We start from the raw sequence: 19,605 nt of genomic DNA on the forward strand, positions 1-19,605 counted from the left end.
ATTCCTTTCCAGTTTCTTGCCACAATTCCTTGGCCCGTCCTTATCATTTTTTCTGATATCGTAGCATCTGTGAATAGACAAATCTTGTCTTCCCTTGTTGTTTCTCTTCTGCTCTGGTGCTCACTGTTTTTGGGGGTGAACTGGTGTCTTGTTCGTCTTCCTTTGCCTGCTCATACTCCATCCAATCCTCTTGAGCTTTCATGACAAATTTGTGTGGATCCTAGCATCCATTTTCGAAAACTTTTTTGTTTTTTGCTTTTCAGATTTGTCAAAAAATATTGATGGTGAGGTTAACTCTATCTGGTCCATGATCCTTTGATACAGACTGAGTAGTTTTCTCCCACCAAAGCCATAGATTATGCTGTTTGTCCTTTAGACCACCCCATCTTACTGGAGCCATTTTCCATACTTCTACTGCATCCATGCAAAAAAAGAGTAAATGTATACAAACAATTCGTTAATTTTGGAAAATGGAGAAAAAAAAGAAGAGTTATTGTTTGGATTGCATTATTCATGAAATTTTATTTGAATATTTTTTAAAAATATTTTCCTGCAAATGTTCGGGAGTATCTTTAATTCTAAATACCCTCTTATCCTCAAATTTACTGCATGCCTTTCAAAAGTATACTTTACAGGTAGAACTGGTATTCGTCTATTTTACTCCCTCTCTGTATAAGAGGGTAAGTTAATGTATCCCATGACGAGTCCGCCTACGTAATTGAGTACCAGTTATTCTTAAGGGTAGAAAAATGAGCATTCATTTTTTATTTTTTCAAAAAAGGCTATTGCTTTCTTTCCGAAAAAACAAAAGAATGACTCCTACTAACCCAATAGAAATAATTCACTAGATTCCCATTTACACACCTAAATTTCATCCAATTTATTGTGTGTGTATATACACTTATAATTACTATTATCTCTTGCATTTTATACACTGTCCCTAATTAATTTTACCTTTAAAAAAATCAAACGTTTAAACTTAATGAGTGCTGATAGACATCCATTAGAGAAATGACACCAAGGTCGAAATAATTTCTAGAATCTGTTGCCAATGTAACCATAGTTGAGTTTTGTTTTGTAACAATAAGTTGGCAATAAAAGCTTGAAAACTGTGAAAATTGAGACACGTGCATGTTTAATTAGAAAGTAATTTTTTTCCAAAAATTTTTTACTTTTCTCTGGATCAAATTACAAATCGCTACGGTACCTCTTTTCTAAAACCTCATAAAATAGTAATCCAAACAGGCCCTCAACTAACTGGCAACTGCCCGCCACGGCCCACGGTTTCCTTGACCGGTAGGGGAAAGAACCTCCTACAGAAAACATACCTAAACAAAGCCTGTTAAAGAAACAAAAAAGGGAAAATGTAACATTAAAAAACAAAAAAGGAAGAGGGAATCCCTAAATTTAAAGCCAAATAATTAATTTTCTTCTATTGTTGTTTGAGCTAGTGAAGATTATGCTAAGCTGAAGCCTGAAGGAAGTGAAAATCAATGGCGACGAACGTCCACGAGGGAGAGCATCCTGCGCCACGCAGAGGCAGTAACAGCGGGAGCTCATCAACCTCCTCTGCAACCCGGACAGTCCGGGCCGGAACCGACCCCTTCTTAGTGGTCTGTAGATGCTTCAGTTTCATTACAGCCTTTGCTGCTTTACTTTGCATTGCCGTCAACATCCTCTCAGCCATCCGATCCTTCAAGAACGGATCAGACGTAATTTCAATCTTTATATCATTTTTTCTTTTTTTTATTGGGGGTTGGGGGGGGGGGGGGGGCGGGGCGACCGGGGGGTGGGTGGGTGAGTGGGTTGATAGTAGTACAGAATATTGTATTATGTATTGTTTATTGAATTATATGGGCAATGTTCCTAAAATTGGTAAAATGAGGACTCTCTGGTTATTTTGGCGGGAAATTTTTTTCTCTTGTAGGTATTTGATGGAATATTCAGGTGCTACGCTGTCGTAATTGCGATTTTTGCAGTGTTAGCTGAGATGGAATGGGGATTCATTTTCAAGTTTTGGAAGGTTCAATGTTTATTTTTATTTTCTTTTTTTTTTCCGATTAACTATGACGAAATTTCGTTGTCCTAAAGTGTTCAGTTTCTCTTGTACTAAAATTTGCAGTTCTGTGTATGTGCTCTTGTAATACCATGTCGTTTCAAAAGCTGTATCATTGTCATATTTTTGTGTGGTAAATACTTGATCGTAAATTATAATCGTGTTATGAGAGATAAAGGGAAAAATATTATGGTAGTCCTTCTTGAAGGACTTATTTGTATCCTTGAGAGTTTGTAAAAATTGCTAATGAGGTATTGAATAGGATGCTTCTTCGCTCACAGTCAATTGGTTTTGGATAAAAATGACCTCATGGCTTAACGGTTTAACATGATATCAGAAATGCCTTGGATTTTGATCCATCCTACAGGCAGCATAAGGTCCGTCTAAATGCTTTAACTTTGGTCTTACTGATTCTGAATTTATCATCCATTGCTACTTGTGCTGCCTGTCAAGAATTATTACCTTGTTGATGCTTCATATACTGAATTCTTAAGGCCATTAAAAAGGATGTGAATGATTTGTTCATGGCCTTTCTATGTACTATGCTAAGCCACGTTACAATTAAGAAGAAAAAGAAACTGAACTAGTTTGCACAACATTTTGTGAAAGGAATAAATTGATGATTCGTTTTGCTGGTATTACCATGCTCAGCATTTTCAATATTTGTTTTTAAAACAGCTTGATTTGTCTAACAGTCTTCACCAACTTAACTCAGGTCTTGGAGTATTGGGCTGGCAGGGGTATGCTGCAGATCTTGTAAGTCTGAGGATTGATTCACGTGAAATAAATGATGCATTGCTTTCAAAATATGAGCTTAGTATACTAAAATTCTCTTATTCTGTGTGATTTTACATGGATGAAATGTTGCTTTCATCAGCTGTGTGAAAATTATGAATTGAAAGGTATAGTCGTTTATTGAAAAAGGTTTAAGGGACCTTGCCAAGTAGTATAGCTACTTAAGATTTCTTATTGTTTCACAAACTTATTAAGGGCCTAAATTGCAGAAATGGTTGGGATTAGGCTTCCTATCTCAAATTCCTGAGATTTTCAGTTAATGTTGGTAGAACCATACATTGTTTGTTGAATGTTTCGCTTCCATATTCTTGTTTGTGGTTAATTTGGAAGCATTTCAAAGTCTCTAATTGGTAATGGAAGTGAATGATTAATAGGTGTAGCATATGTAACGTCTTGTCAATCTATTGATCCCGTAAAGATCTCTTGTTGCCACCTAAAAGTTGTAAAGCATTTGACATTTTAACCTCTAGTTTGCAAAATATGGTTTTCTCAACGATTTCCCATCCCGGTCTTGCAGTATCTTTGTGTTGCAACTATCAGAGTAAGGTTTTCTGTTTGGTCGATAACCATCTGTGAAGTATGAGAAACTTGGTTGCAGGATATCCTACTGCTATATTGTTATACCTTTTAAGGGAAGTGTAGATCCATTTTTCGGAACACTTGTGCAAGTGTTGATGTTGAGTGTCCAACAGAAGCACTTAATAAGACCAGTCCAATTCTTGTCCAAAACCATTTGCTCGTACCATAAAATGCCAATTTCTACCTAGCTTTTGGATCACTTAAGAATCTTTGTCAGCCCGTCTCTTTGCCACCCCTAAACTAACTGGCTAAGGATGAGTTTGTACCATTTGGTATCAGTAAGAGAACCACAGGCTGAACCCTCTTTGCAATAATTTGAGCAGTTAGAGAAGCTGTGGATGTTATAATCAACTCATTTTTGTTAAACATGTTTCTTTTATTAATATCTTCTAGTTTGTTTCAGTGTTGCTGTGATGACAAGAGCTTTCCCAGAATATTCTGGTGAAAGACAAGAGCTTGTGCTTCTTCAGAAGATAGCATGTTACCTGCTTCTATCCTGTGGGCTGATTTATATTGTATCAGTAAGTAATATAAGCACAATATCTGCTAAGGAGAAGGATAAACCTGTCATTAATTCTTTGAACTCTCTAGTCTAAGAGAATGTAATTCACCTAATTTCCAGGAGTTTACTTTTACAAGAGAGAGAATCTGTCCTTATTGACTATCCCCATCTGCAATTCGAATATTCATTGATTTCTAATCTAAGATGTAATTGTGATACTTCATCTTGTCAACTTTCAGGGCATACTATGCATTGGTGCATTAAAACGTGCTCGTCAGAAGAAAGAAGTTTCCAGGGATCAAGCTGTTAAGGATTTAGAGGTAAAATGTATCACATTGAATAGTTTGCATACCATCGGGTGCACGGGTGGCCATTTTTTACACAACACAAATGAGCTGCTCGGCAATAGAATGCATTAAATAAGTTAGTTCGAAGCTTGATGAATTTGCAAATAAACCACTGCATGCACGTTGAAGAAAACATGCTAGTTGACCCGTTTAAAATGATTAAATTTGCAAGCTGACAACGAATAAAAAAGAATTGCATGCCATTATGGCCGTTTTTACCTTCATACCTTCATTGTGTATTGTAAGATATTTGCTGTGAAAGACATTTAGTGGATTTGTTAGGTTTGGGAAAATATTTGCAAGTTGTTACACATTGTTTTCAGAATTTGAGAAATTTATATAGTGTCAACTCAAATCCTTGACGTAGTCTTTTCATGCTTTTTCTTTTCTTTTTCTTTTTTAACGCTTATTGTAGGAGTTGGAACGTCGTAGAGAGGAACTTGAGGCGTTGCTTGTTGAAGATAGGGCTTGAGAAGACTTTAAGTGCAGAGTCTGGCAGCTCAGGAGCATTCTGCTGCTCGACCTAGAATGGAAGCTTTTGATGCTGGGAATCAGAGACCATAATCATAAATTCTTTTCTGGTTTTATTCTTTTGAGTTGGACCACACATTTTCTTAGGTGTACACTGTAGCGACGCTTGAAGTAGCCTATTTGTACAGTTAAGTCTAACGTTTGCATTTCACTTGCACCTGAGACAACTCGCCAATCCACCCCTGCTGGTCAGTTTCGTGTCGGGGCTGTTGCCTCTATGCATACAAAGGGACCTTTCCACTTTGGATTGTTTCCGTACTGGTGCAAGATATTGTTTCGAATCTTTGTTGATAGCTCCAGTACTTCCACGAAAATTTTGTAAACTCATGTTTCAAGGTATGTGAATTTTTGCTCAATTTTTTAAATTACTTTTATATAAGAAAACAGCTGTCAGAACTACTATTTAACAAGGGATAAATTGTAAAACATCAACTTTTAGGGAAAAAAAAAAACTCTTTTAAGGGTAATGACTCCAATATTCAGATCACCCCCAGGGCAGTTAGGGAACTATAATTATATTTCCTTTTTTCTACAACTGATGGCTTTCCTCACGAGCATGTATCAACCTACACTGCTGATTTTGAAAGCTTGGCGAATTCCATTGTGACTCTTCAAAGTTTAATGGTAAGGCTTCTTGGCTAATAAACTAGAGTCTCTTCTTTCTTTTTTATCGGACGTCCCCAAAGGGACAGCGTCCCTTCTTTCACAGCATGTATCATCACTATCCCAGGCAAGTAAATATCATTAGATCCAACAACTTATGCAAGTCAATAACATTTATAATTTACTTGGGACAATTGGAGATGATGTTCCATTTCTTTCTTTTCTCTACCATTTAGTCGAAATTGTAGACAATTGTATGCAGGATTGACCAACTTGAGCTATCATGTACGGAAAAAGTCCAATGCGCCACAAATTCTCTTGCATTGACTGCTTGAAGAAAAGGATAGGAGAATAGCCATCTTGCCGGAGGAAAACTAATTAGACAAGCTCAACTCATGAACCGAAAAACGAAACTCTTACATCCATAAATAAGTGTTGCTACAGAAGTATGTGTCCACTGCTATGAAGTGTCATTACAACAATATGTCATGTCCATGCGCTCCACGAGCATAGAAACCAATATGATCTTCTCCCAATTAAACGACTAGGAATATCATACTTCCCAACAAAAATGAAATCATTCCTTGTCCCTTTCTGATGAACCTGGTTTTTGCGAAAATTTCAGCCACTTTTGCTTGTTCCTATCAATTTTAGCTAAATTTTGAGAAAACTTTGAAAGTCCTTCTCTCAAAGCAGCAAGGTTTACCCCATTGCGCACCAATATGCTTGTCACGCCCATTTTTGACACCTGAAATATAACATGTTCAAATTACTGGATTTGCAGGATAAGAAAACTCACACTATTGCTCAAACCTAAGGCATGCACTCGCTCAGCAAGGAACCACAGGTACAATAATCACAGACAATAAGTTCGATAATCAAATCAAACTACCAGGACCAGGAAGGAGACGGTACCGCTTTTATATTCCGATCTTCATCATCAAAAAAGAGCATTGCATTATAGGGCACACCAGTCCTCTGGTTTATTCTCTGAAAATGATCTGTTTTATGAGTCCAACTGGAAAATATTTCCTGGAATATGACAAATATTCAGTGTTGCAGCCAAAACAAGCAATATAGTGATAAGTCACTGTATACATGGTATCCTATCTAAAACTTTGCAAAACATCTAAGAACTGTTTTGTAACAGAGAGAGTTTGCACTCGGTTTTAGTAACTACTCAGGTCACAACTTATCAAAGGGTTAGAGTCGATTGATGTAAGCAAATGTAAGACAACAGCTCTTGTTGACAACATCTACACCCCCCCTTCCCTTCCTCTCCCCCCCGGGGGGGGGGGCGCTCCCTACAATGATGCAAAAACACCATATCAATGAATATCAAAATTTTGTTTACGCGTAACCAGGCACTTGAAGGCCATAAATCAAGAAAATAAAACATCACTTTTTTTTTCTCATTTTGGTTAACACCATATATTAGTAAGCAAAATTCAGTTGTTAAATGAATCCCCACAATGAAATAGGCATGTGCAAATATCAAGTTGACACACCCTTAAACCAGACTTCTGAATAGCACAAATATGGTGCACGAAAGAAGTTTGTAGTTGATGAAAGATTTTCACAAAATTCGACTTTAGTAACCTATCGGCGCTACATAAGATCACAGTTTGGATACTGCAATCACAGGAAAGTATGACAATGTAAAAATTCTAAAGGTTCATAGGGATTGCTTACCAAAATAACAGAAAGAACATTCATAGATGTAAGAATACACAATCAGATGCTTGCCCAACACTAATTTAATAAAACGAGTTCCAATTATTTACTCCAGAACTCTAATTAGGGGCTGCAACATCACTGCCTAGACTTCTAACCATTTCAAGAAGTTAGGAAATGTTGCCACTTCACTCATGTCATGCGTTCCTGTTTCTCCGTGACATCCACTATCAAGACAAGATTTCATTGCGTACTCTTATACTTGTGAAGACTATCAAATTGATGACCTCAAGTCAGCAGTAGCAATGAAATAAAATAAAATAATACATAAATTACTAAAATAAATACTGGATCACCTTAGCAACAAACATTGACTTTATCCCCAATTTGTCAAGATATGTGTTTGCTATATCTGCTGTTGGTGATCTCGAGGCAACAGCAACATCAACGCCCTTGTCCTTGAGTGCATATAATATGCCTCTGGCATGAGAGTAGAGCGATGGCATTTCACGTTTGGAGCGACACTCACTGGAAAATAAACAAATAAGAGTTTCCAAGGAGAAAAATAAACACTCAAACAGACAGAAAAGGATATGATCAGCAGAAATTGTCCACTTTTCTCCATTATTGTGACAAGAGACATAGCATAACTATATTTGGAAAGAAAAATTCCCTGAAAGATCACATAATTTAGTGGGTGTGCAGATAGATACAAACTTATTGTCCAAAACCGTTTTGGATCATCCGTACGAAATCACCAGTACTGAGCCTCATCGCTAATGAATCATAACGTAAACCATAGATAAAAAGCGTGATAAGTTGTCTAGTGACCACATTTTATCATAAACACTGATTAGCCCTTAAAAATAAGCCAAGTTTCACTAAACATGACAAATATACTTTAGTGGGTAATCTGCATTTATTTATGAGCTCTTATGCTGTCCAAGTACATTAGATTGACAGAAAGTACAAAACGGGAACTCCGTAAGGACCATAACATCTGATTCGGTTAACTAAAGCCAAGAAAGGCTGAATTACATTTGCATTCCTCGAAACAGTCATATATTGACCATCCAGCAAAACCCAAAGTTTCAAAATCCATGTACAAACTTAGATGGGATTCACCAAAGAAACAGAAACGGGAAAAAGTGAAGGTTTAATCCAAGAATCACAAGCAACAAACAATTGACAGAAATCTCAAGACAAATAGAGGAAATAATAAAAAATGGCTAACCAGTAGAAAGGCCAGATGGTGTAATCAAGATCGAAGACAATAAGGCGAGGGAGCACTTGAAATAGTCCCATTATCTCCATTGCTTCATTCTTCACCTTCTCGTCTCCCATCTTTTGATTTTTTGATTCTCTGACCTTCACTCCCTCTCTGTTTCTTTCCGCACAAATTTTCTTCTTTATTATGGTATTCTAGTTTCTGCCTTTCTGGGTGAGCAGAATTGTTCGACCAGCTGTTAACATTTGCAGCCCATGGACGGAGCTAGCCCAAAGATGCAATACCCTTCAATGAACGGTACCCAAAAGAGGGCCGAGGTATTGCTCACCATAGTTTTTCTGACTCTGGCCTTTAAAATAAGGGCCCAAATTTTTTCCTTACAAGTTATGCTGAAAGAGAATTTCTACACTTCACCAACCATGGCTTATTAGGTAATGGTGGTTTTAAATTATTTTATTCTATTTGCACTCATCTACATAAAGGGTTTGGGGGTAGATATGGTTAGCAATAGGTGTGATTGGTGTGGTAGTTTTATTTTATTAATGATTTGGTATCCAATTATGTAATTTTATTATATTTTATAACGTTTAATAAAAGTTATACAAAACATACATCAAATCATAAAATACAATAAATTGTGTGAGTGTACGTCAAATTATTAAAAATATATGTATAACAATCGTACCAATTGTATATAATACTAATTGTACTTGCCCCATCCTTGCTTTATAAGTCCATACATAAGCATTAACCAAGCACGATTTGTTAGTAGTTATTTCTATTTAGTGCTGCTAATCGACTCGTGCCTTTATCGAGTCAGGTTTAAGCTCACTCGATTAAGTGGACAAGTCTTGAAGTGTGTTTGAAATTAGCTCGACAAATGGGACTTGTGACTTGAACTTGAGCTCTAATTCGACTTGTTTATTACATACGAGCTGAGCTCGAAATCTCAAACAACTGTCATTGTCAATTTTGTTGATATTCATACAAATGCCACAATTCAATCAGACAAGTTTTATGGAATGACATATATGTCATTTCTTGTCAAACTCAAACGAGCTAATCAAATAACAAACTATTTGAGTTGACTTGACTCGTTAATTAATCGAGTATATTTCTAAATTGAAGTCGACTCGTTTAATGAAATTAACGAGCCGAGTTCGAGCATTATCGAGTAGAGCCCATTCGAACTTTCAAGTTACTCGTTTCATTTAACAACACTATTTCTATTCAATGTTTTCCATAATAACTTCATCTATCTACGTTTTATGTATAGGTGAGCATATTTGTAGTTCTTTTTTTTAATATCCTTTGGAGATCTTCCTAATTTTTAAAATATTTTTCTCTGGGAAATCTATTTTTTTTATATCCTACGATATAGAAGTGTGCAAAATCGAAAAATTCTGCTTTACCGGCTGAATTGAATTCAGAATTTTCGAAATCGGCAATTCAGAATTCGGAACTGAAATTGAGGTTTTCTATTTTTAATTATGTGAATTTTGTAATGGGATTTTTCAAATCGAAATTTCAAATTTCGAATTTTTTATTTCGAATTCACAATTCACAATTCGAAATCGAAATTCGAAATTCTTATTTCGATTTCAAATTCGTTCTTCATATATATATATATATATATATATATATGTAATATAACATTTATATTATAATATTAATTTTTATATTCCTGAATTCGGTGAAATCGGAATTTACCAAATTTCAAATTGAATTCGAATTCGAAGTTGATGAATTCGAAATCAAATTCGATCGGAAATTCTGATACCAAAATTTCAAAAAATTTTGATTTTAAAATTTCGAATTACTGACTTCGATTCCGATTCGTACCCCTACTGCAATATGGGTCGTTCTCAGACTTTCGTTTAAATCAGCACTACACTAACTCCTAAAGTCCAATGTCATTTTTACTGTATATTGTAAGTAGAAAAGGTTTTTCTACATAACTGTCCATGGATATAGACTTGCACTGACAGTACCTTCTACTTCTCGAAGCCTTTTTAAGAGTAAATTAAAGAATCTTGGATTCAAGTTGTCTAACTCAATTAATTCATCATGAAAGAGAATATTAGCGGCTCCAAGTCTTAGTATATGTGATCTAGTTTCTTTTCCTATTATTTAGGTTTATTTGTAATATTATCGAATTGTAATTTCTACCATTTGTGGTTAATTGGTTGATTATGTGACCCCATTGTGGTTTATAGTAATCTTCTGTAACCAAAAAACAAGAAAAACAATCTGCATAGTTGACTTTGAAATTTTTTTCTACAACCTGCATAGTTGACCTGGAAAAGGGCGGTGCAACTTAATTAATAGTAGCAGCAATCAAAGCAAACGTCAATTTTAGCTACGTACCCTAATATTTAATCAAAGTTCTTAGTAATTAATCAGCAACTCATTCATTGGTTTGACACATCAGGTTTTGGACTTAGTCATGTCCTCATCCTTGATGAATCATGAAATATAGAAACCAAAGTACAAAAAAAAAGGGCGTACGATTGTGCCAATAATGCAAACTTTCAGCCCATTCAGGCGGCCGTAAAAGTTGTGATGTCGTGATCCTGTTGGAGCATATACATATCTTTCTCGTCCAAACTCAACCATGCTTCGATGCCATCGCCATCTTTGGTGTCCATAATCACACAAGAATTCGGTGCAGGTATGCTAGCAGGGCTTATCCAAATCGGTTTTCCCCACCCAAAATCAACTTCGTAGAGTGGAAACCGGCACCAGCTAGTAAACATAATAACATTCAGATCTCCACCACTGTTGCATATAATTTCAGTGACATGTTTAAAGGAATCGATGATCACCATGTTTCCATCCTCCCCAGAGTTGAGAATTCTCGCGCAATCTGCTGCGGTTTTCCTGACTGCATCCCCAACAAGATTTACAGTGTCTTGAAGCCCTGGGCTTTTGGCTTGCTCCGCGGCGCAATTGGCTACCGCGAAAGTACAGAAGTTCCCACAAGAATGTTTTGGAATAGGTGGAGAAGTTTTGTTCCTCAAATTTACTGTATGCGTAATGAGTGAAGCTCTTGAACGTCCATATTTTGCTCGATCAACTCCAAGAAGAGCCCTTATAAAGAGGCCGGAAACCAATTGCACTCTTGTATACCGATGCTTGGTTGTGCCATTTTCGCAGTTCATCAAGACTTTGGACCGAATTTTGCTTATCGCCCTTCCATCAAACACAAACCTCCTCGTCAATATCTTAGGGACACCCTGGCCATTGGTTTGTGGGATTCGAAGCTCAAGCTTAGGCAAGTTTCTTCCAGGGAAGTAATGGGAGGAATTGAAAACCGGGCAGACGTTTTCTCTGCCTTCTTCTAGACTGCATGCATCAGCCCAGGCACAGAGAAATGTGCCCAGGGTGGCTGCATCTGCAATCCTGTGGGAAATGCACACGCCGATCGCCATACCACCACATTCAAACGTGCTAACCTGAATTGACAACAGTGGATCCGTGACTCCATCAGCGGCGTAAAGCGGGCACGGAAGGAGATCGTTGAGCTGCTCAGGTTTCATCTCCGGTCCAAGAAGTTGATGCAGATGGCAGTTCAGGACCTGTGCTTCTGCATAATGAACACCTTGATCTCTACAATCAATGAGGCGACTTTCCTGGACGTACCTTCCTGCCAGAGGGTAGAACTGGGGTAATACCTGAGCTAACGAGGTCTCCAGCAACTGTTTGATCCCAGTCTTGTCGTCAGCTTTGCTGCTCTTGTTGACATAGTAGAGAATCAGTGGGACGTTCGCTGTTGGAGACATTTCATCAGTGAAAGCTATACGGAAGTTTCTAAGGTCATGGGGAGTAGGAGTTGATGGTTGAATGAGCTTCCTAGAGAGAACCTTAACTTGCATCATCATCATCGGTTGGTCTCTCCTATTGGGAGGAAGTGGCAAAATAATTGGTGCACTTATAGGAAATTGTCGAGGATGAAAGGGATTTTTCCTTCTTTTTTTGGAGGGGCTTGACGTGGTTGAACATGAATGAAGCCAAACTAAATAGTAGTATTAAATGAAATCTTAAATTGGAAAATTGTGTTTATTGAGAAGAAGCTTAATTGCAATAAGCTGTATCTGTTGTTATATTGCTCTTTACGCTGCACTATGTAATTGTATCTATACCGGTTATATTGCTCTTTACACTGCATTATTCAATCAGGACCGGTTATTTTAGAAGTCCATGCCTACTGTCTAGAATAGATTCCTTTCGTCTCAAACACTGATAGATACTTTTTGTCCAAACTTTTAACAGTTAATGCTCCTCACTCACTGTGCCGCCGGCATGTCCTTTTCCTGTCCACTTCATTATAAATAAATTAAAGTGAATAGGAAAATTAGTAATTGTATCCAATAGGGCTGCAAACGAATCGATTCACTTTAATTTATTTCGCTCGAGTCAAGTTCGAGCTCAGAATATTAAGCTCGTTAGCTTGCGAGCCGGCTCGCGAATTTGAGTATATATATATATATATATATATATATATATATTTTAATTTTTATTTTTATTTAATAATAAAATTACATATATTATATATATTTTATTTTTTATTTTCATAGTAAAATTATGTATATATCCTTAATATTTTATTATTTATTAAGAAAAAAATATTATTTTACTTATTTTTTTAAAAATAAAATAATTATTTTTTATTTTTTTCGAGTTCGAACTTGGCTCGACTTGATTCGAGTCAAGTTCGAGTTCGAAATTTGCCGGCTCGTCGAGCTCGAGACTCAGCTCGATTAGCTCAAAACTCGACTCGACTCGACTCGACTCGTTTGCAGCCCTAATCCAGTTTGCAAGTCACTGAAGCCTATCATCTCATTTACAATTTATTGAAGTTTAATTGACCTTATGTTTAATCAATTGTTCTACTACCAGACACTTTCCGGGCTTCAACGAGTCAATAGTTCAACTTAAAACTTAAAAGCCGGTTACGAACCACTCAGTTGGTTTGCAATCCTAAATACTTTCATGCATCCCACCATTTCAGTGCACCATATGGTTAATCGGGCTTTGGGATTGACTGGGTCGTTTTGCTGGGGCCCACTCGATAGGTTTGCATTGATGGGATTTTGCAAGTAATCTGTAAATGTTGCATTCTTGTTGACCATCATTTTTTTTTTTTTTTTTTTGCAGGAGGATAAAATTGTTTTCTTCAATCTGTAAAGTAAACCCGTATTTGGAATTACGTGGCCAATTAAGTTTTTCTTATATGGCCTATAGACATGAGATATTAGAAAGTTCCATGGATTCAACTAACGAAATTCTCGGAGGAATATCATTTATCTTAAAAGTGACATACAGCTACTGCTGTTCGGGTTTTCTCTCAACATACCAACTTGTACGCTTGAGAGCCTCGATGGTATGTTTTCTATGCCAACCTAATGTCACCTATAGTATTGCGTCAAGTATCTTGTTATTATTTACACTTTAATTTTCTAATAATTCAACTTGATTTGGTTTAACACAAGTGTAAATAATAACACGATACTTGGCACAATACTATAGATGACATTAAATTGGCATAGAAAACATGTCATTGAGAATCCCAAGTGCAACTTGTACGGCATTTGTCAACACTAGCATAAAGAAAATCTAACCGCCGGGACAGGAGTTACTCACAGGAAGTATTCCTGCATGCATGTGTCAATGTAACTCATGCTAAGTGCACCTGAACCCCTACACCATGCACCCCACCTCCAACCCAATCAAGTCCAGTTTTTGTAATTAGCAAATTTAGGAATTGTGATTTTTGGTAGAAAAATGTCTACGTTTTTTGTAAATATATTTTTCAATTATCTTTTTATTTCGCATATTGTGATCGCATATTTGGTAATTATTACATGTTTATTAACGAATAAATGAGACTATTATTGCATTAATGAACAGTTGTACGAACCACTGTCGGAGTTTTGTCCTTGGTTAGAGTTTGCTTATTATTGAATTAATTTAAATTTTCTTTCGTTTGATTTTATTTAGTTAAAATGATTTTTAAAATTTTAATTTTCCAACCCCCCCCCCCCACCACCACAAACACCCCTTTAATAATTTTATTTATGGTGGCTTGACACTCATCAGCTCCACTCATTAACATCGATGTTGGGTGCCTGGGCCTGAAAATAATTTTGAAATGACACTAGCGATGAAACGCACCTGGTCCATTCATAGCATATACTAGTGTAACTTAAGCTCAATAATACAGAATTTCAGGTACAACAAGAAAACACTCCGATTATTATGCGGACAAACTTTATCCAAATATAGAATCCAAATATAGAATTGATTCTTCTTCAATACAGATAGATATCTGGGAGAGAAACAAAGGTTTAACCATTTACTTCCAAATTCATGATCATCAACAGGGTACGTGATTCAGCCCATTCTCTATGCAGGTGGAAGTGGGGAGAAGAGTGATGCCAAGATGCGATCCTTAGCCTCAGGATTGGAATTAAGGCCATGCCCATCTCCGTATTGGTACATCACCAGGGCCACTCTTCCAAAGTTCTTTGCAGCTGTAACAAAAGTCTTGGAAAAAGGCGATTCAGCCCATTCACTATCCTTGTTCATCTTCTTCCACGTCTCCCTCAGCAAAAACCACACATGTTCCCTCGACTCTTCTTCTGAACAACCTGCTTCCTTCATGTAGCATTGCACCAATTTCGGGACATCACCTCTTTTCATCTCCCCCTAGTTCAACGGACGTACAATGAGTCCAACAAATGAAAAACCAAAATCTTCGCTAATTCTATTTCAAGTGATAATGCTAGCCAGGTTTTGAGGAGGTAATTAAACATAGGAAAACAAGAATGTTATACATATGTAATTAAGCATTACTGTACGCTAGCTACTAGAATATTCCTTGATTATATACGACATGCAGAGAATCTCAAGACTCACTGGTGATGTGCCTAAATCATCTGCAAGTCGTAGAAGATATGAAGACCAGCGAACGATATCGTGGGTGTCAAGGAGATCCATGGCTTCCTTATTCATGGGATTGGTAACCCCTGCATAAGCATGCATTAACATTACCGGAACCGATATTGAAACCCATGCATTTTCCAGGTATTCCTCCACTGTTGGTGTGTATCCAGCGTAGTACCATTTTGCCTCTCGTAAGTATGCTTTACACACATCTGCCCACTGGTAATTAAGGACAATTGAAGTGATAAACATGAGACGAATAAACTTAATTAGCAACATTTAAAGAGAAACCACAATTTTTAATTTTTCCCGTAATTACGAGCAAATTAAACACACAATTTTTCAGATAGGCACCACTTTTCTTAGGTATTCCACTATATGTACGCCTTGCTCTTTGAGAGCGTCATAGGCCATCTCGTTGATGGAATTGAAAAACCCAAGATATCCAACTCTCATGTAGTCTGGAAGTTGATCTATGGCTTTGACATCCCACCTGAACATTGATGAAAAGTATGGCTAGTTTTTTTTTTTATAATAAGTACTTGGCTATTATTAATTTGCTTACCTATCAACTGCATCAGTAAAGAGTTCCAATTCATCCAAAGTTCCATAAACATCATATATGTCATCTATCATTGTAATCAAAACAAGGGCCTTGGCCAGCATTCTTCGACAACTTCCGTACTGAGGCTCGAAGACAACTCCTATTGTCCAAAAGAAATTCTCCACTATCCTGTCCCTGATAAATGTCAACTTTTCCGCGATTCGTATGTTATTCCACCACCTTTTTACACGCAACAAGAAATTAAACTGGATGAGTTACACACATACACAAAATAATACGTACTCAGCTCAAGATGCCATCATAAATCTATGCAAGCACTAATATTTATAAAATCGAACCCCAATTACCAGGACACATGTTTTAGGTCCTGCTGATGTATTGCTTGAACAATGTTGAAGTCTATTTTTGCAAGCTCAAGTAGAGTAGGATTCATGTTGGGACTTCTCTCGTATGCATCGATGTACCACCTAGCTTCTATCCTCGGCACTCTCCACCTCAGGGGAAGCTCTAGTGCATGGTACACTAAAATCCTGAGATTTTGATCAGTATTTTCCTTGCCTAGATAATTATTGAGGTGCTTAGTTGTGAATTCCCTTGCCAAATCCAGGGTGCCTTCACCTTCCAACGACAGGAAAGATGCTTCATACAAACTTAGCATTCCCATTATATCCTCAGAAAGGCTTTCATCAAATTCACCATCCTCAGTTATGAAATCATTGAATATATCTGCGACCATTTATTAAGATATATAATAAATACAATACAGAGGAAAAAAAAAAGAGAGAAAGAGACACGGACAAGAAATAACTAACAAATAACATATGATATATATTCAAGGACCTTGAGGGACGTTAAAACCATTTTGCCTGAAGATTCTAAATTCAAGAGCAGCCGCATACAAATCCTCTTTGTTTCTTTGATGATTGCCTTCATGAATAGCTTTGTACGCGCTGATTAATAGTCTGTTGATTCGACCCTCAAAGTGATAAGCCAGTCCTAGCCTTTCCAACCCGTCGACAAGCTCCATGCAATCCAGCAGCTTCATATCTCCCTCGTCAAGCATCATCTTCACTTGCTCCTTCAACTCATTAGCCCGACTGACGTAAATATCACCCTTCATTTCACATATATTATTGTTTCAACAACCAAAATTCTGTTCACAAGTTACGAGCAATATATATAGATATAATTAATGGAAAGATGATCAGTACCGCATATTCATTTTTCAATGACTGAATGTAATCGAATTCCCAGAGTGGAGCTTCCTAGTTCCCTGAGCGTCTATTAATGAGCTGCTGCTTCTGACCACTTTGCTCTCGGACGTTAGCCGCTGCCATATTTGCACTTCTCATGGCTGCAGCACTAAGAGTAGTGAACGTAGCTCGCCCGGAAGGGAGACAGGACCTGAGATGGTTATGTTTATTAACTTCCCAAAGACGGGTGGAAGAATTGGTGGGAACCGGCAAGTTGATGATCGCCATTGAATTTTCTACGCTAGTAATGATCCCAGTAACTAGGGCTGCAAACGAATCGAGTCGCTCGCGAGCGGCTCGAGTCAAGCTCGAGCGTCAGAATATTAAACTCGTTAGACTCGCGAGTTTAAGTATATATATATATTTTTTTATTTAATAATAAAATTACGTATATTATATATATTTTTTTATTTTTTATTTTCATAGTAAAATTACGTATATATTCTTAATATTTTATTATTTATTAAGAAAAATATATTATTTTATTTATTTTTAAAAAAATAAAATAATTATTTTTTTTATTTTTTTCGAGCTCGAGCTTGAAAATTACCAGCTCGTCGAGCTCCAGCTCAAACTTGAGTTTGGTAAAACTTAGTCGAGGCTCAAATCGATTAGCTCAAAACTCAACTCGACTTGTTTGCAGCCCTACCAGTAACACATTAATCACACTAGTTACGTGTGGTATTGGTACATGGCAGATGGACTACCTATTTATAATTGTGACAAAAGCGACAACAAGCTTACTGCTGAATGGATGTTCTGCTTAGATTGGTAAGCCAAACAAGTTTTTATAGGTTTCAGTCTTTTAAAGTTTAAACCACCCCAGCTATTCCTTGGGAAAGGTTCAGAAGAAACTTCTAATTGCGTACTCGAAAGCTTTTCTAACGCACACCATAACTCTCCCTCCCTCTTAAGATTTTGGAACTCAAAGGGCTTCTTAAATTCTTTTTTTTTTTTTTTTTTGGCAGTCGGCATTTCTTTTACATGAACAAGATCGCTAGAAATGCTGCAAAAATGGAGCTTCCGAATAGATTAGAAAAATATTCAACCTTATTTGTAAAGATATTTATTTTGAGCACAACCGAGAGGTAGTCGTAATTAAAGTTGCAACCGAACTGGTCCATAAAATTATGTAGCCAAATGTTAGCTGTCTAATTTTAAAGTTTTTGCATATTCTTGGCAGCGACATTAACCAAATAATTACTTATAGAGCTTCTAATTCCACTATGTAAACCTTCTCAATTCCTCCTTTCGCAAGGTAAGAATTAGAGACTCTCTTGAAGGAGGGGAAAAGTTAAAAGAATTTTTTCTCAGCACCATGGTTCACTGTCGTGGATCGCGATCATATCGCGGTCTTGGTTATTCCACATCCGTTGCGACATATCAGTTGAATATTGGATAATACGCACATCATAGCAAATGAAAGTTTTCAAAAAATCTGAAAAAATTACTAAAATTAAAAAAATACCAAAAAATGAATAATTTGAAAAAATATCCGTGTCGACTCCGAGTGGATTCGGATATATCGGCCGATACCATATATTATGAATTCGAATTGGCCAATATCGTCTGAGTTAGAGTGAGTCGCTACGGATATGATAATGTCCGCGATTCAAAGATCAGTATCGTACTGATCTCCTCCGTTTTGGTTACGACTCGGCTGATACGTATCGGTATCAGCCGATATTGCCAACCATGGTATCAGCCGATATTGCCAACCATGCTCAGCACCAACTGCCAGTTATGAAATAAAGGGATAATTAACCAAAAATATCAGATAGAGGACAAAAAATTTTGCATTTGTCATCCTTGATTGTTTATGCCAGCTAGGAATGGCTAGTAAAGTTCGATAATAAAGTCTAAATAGAAAAACAAATTGGTAACCAGTACTGCATTGCATTAAATTTGTTTAATGAAACAAACCATATATTATTTTGACGATTGCTCATGCTTTGTTGAAAAAAAATATCTGCAATCAACTCGTCTTTCATGTTTGTATCATTGTATGTGTTCTTTCAGGTTTGTATGTGTTCTTTGGCCCTGAATTGATTCCTGAAAACACATGATTCTCTTACCCCCAAAAAAAAAAAAAACACATGTTTCAGGAGTATCCCCTTTACATCCCACTGGCATCAATACAACAACCAACAAGACTTTTGTTTATAAATAAACTTGGATTCATGTTAGTGACACCAGATACGATTTTGTTAAGCGTACTAGAGTTTTTGGTCCACTTGATTGTCTATGTCGGTTCCCCCAAAAGAGCAAAATGAATACACTATAAAACCACCCTTCCCCGTGTCCCACATCGTTTGAGTTGGGTGTGTGAGTGTAGTTTATAATCTCCTCAGTGGTACCAGAAGTTACTGGCTTTTGGGATTACTGTGGGTTTAAAGTTAGAAATTTCTTGTCACTTCTGATAAAAAAGAACCAAGATCAGTGATAGAGTTAAAAAACAGAGTGAGTGGGTTAGTCCCCTTATTCCCTTCCCCGTATCCCACATCGTTTGAGTTGAGTGTGTGAGTGT

At 36.9% G+C, this 19,605-nt stretch overlaps 3 protein-coding genes and 1 pseudogene across 3 annotated transcripts; 1 reads left to right on the top strand and 3 right to left on the bottom strand.

Annotated features, from left to right (window-relative positions):
• The first annotated feature begins 1,345 nt into the window (after nt 1-1,345).
• LOC113731619 (uncharacterized) lies at nt 1,346-5,175 on the top strand. The gene is made up of 6 exons (XM_027256986.2): nt 1,346-1,712; nt 1,928-2,023; nt 2,772-2,812; nt 3,834-3,951; nt 4,172-4,252; nt 4,695-5,175. Exons 1-6 carry the CDS (start codon nt 1,494-1,496, stop codon nt 4,749-4,751), a joined length of 612 nt encoding a protein of 203 aa, XP_027112787.2. The 5' UTR covers nt 1,346-1,493; the 3' UTR covers nt 4,752-5,175.
• Nucleotides 5,176-5,809: 634 nt separating this feature from the next.
• Nucleotides 5,810-8,511, bottom strand: LOC140035169 (uncharacterized). The gene is made up of 4 exons (XM_072074984.1): nt 8,322-8,511; nt 7,444-7,615; nt 6,329-6,445; nt 5,810-6,161 (listed from the first exon to the last, which is right to left on the bottom strand). The coding sequence occupies exons 1-4, from the start codon at nt 8,429-8,431 to the stop codon at nt 5,991-5,993; spliced, it is 570 nt and encodes a 189-aa protein (XP_071931085.1). The 5' UTR covers nt 8,432-8,511; the 3' UTR covers nt 5,810-5,990.
• A 2,344-nt stretch (nt 8,512-10,855) lies between these two features.
• Nucleotides 10,856-12,196, bottom strand: LOC140035545 (pelargonidin 3-O-(6-caffeoylglucoside) 5-O-(6-O-malonylglucoside) 4'''-malonyltransferase-like). The gene has a single exon (XM_072076807.1). The coding sequence runs from the start codon at nt 12,194-12,196 to the stop codon at nt 10,856-10,858; it is 1,341 nt and encodes a 446-aa protein (XP_071932908.1).
• Nucleotides 12,197-14,720: 2,524 nt separating this feature from the next.
• LOC140035862 (limonene synthase, chloroplastic-like) lies at nt 14,721-17,306 on the bottom strand (annotated as a pseudogene).
• Between the last annotated feature and the right edge of the window lie 2,299 nt (nt 17,307-19,605).

Source organism: Coffea arabica, chromosome 2c, assembly GCF_036785885.1.
Source record: "Coffea arabica cultivar ET-39 chromosome 2c, Coffea Arabica ET-39 HiFi, whole genome shotgun sequence".
NCBI lineage: Eukaryota > Viridiplantae > Streptophyta > Magnoliopsida > Gentianales > Rubiaceae > Coffea > Coffea arabica.

Coding starts and splice junctions, on each gene's coding strand:
- LOC140035169 (XM_072074984.1), bottom strand. CDS start 8,431: ATGGGAGACGAGAAGGTGAAGAATGAAGCAATGGAGATAATGGGACTA. Junction 6,446..7,443: donor AGTCAATGTTTGTTGCTAAG/GTGATCCAGTAT, acceptor GTCATATTCCAG/GAAATATTTTCCAGTTGGAC. Junction 6,162..6,328: donor AAGATCGGAATATAAAAGCG/GTACCGTCTCCT, acceptor GTTATATTTCAG/GTGTCAAAAATGGGCGTGAC.
- LOC113731619 (XM_027256986.2), top strand. CDS start 1,494: ATGGCGACGAACGTCCACGAGGGAGAGCATCCTGCGCCACGCAGAGGC. Junction 1,713..1,927: donor CCTTCAAGAACGGATCAGAC/GTAATTTCAATC, acceptor TTTCTCTTGTAG/GTATTTGATGGAATATTCAG. Junction 3,952..4,171: donor GGCTGATTTATATTGTATCA/GTAAGTAATATA, acceptor GTCAACTTTCAG/GGCATACTATGCATTGGTGC.
- LOC140035545 (XM_072076807.1), bottom strand. CDS start 12,196: ATGATGATGCAAGTTAAGGTTCTCTCTAGGAAGCTCATTCAACCATCA.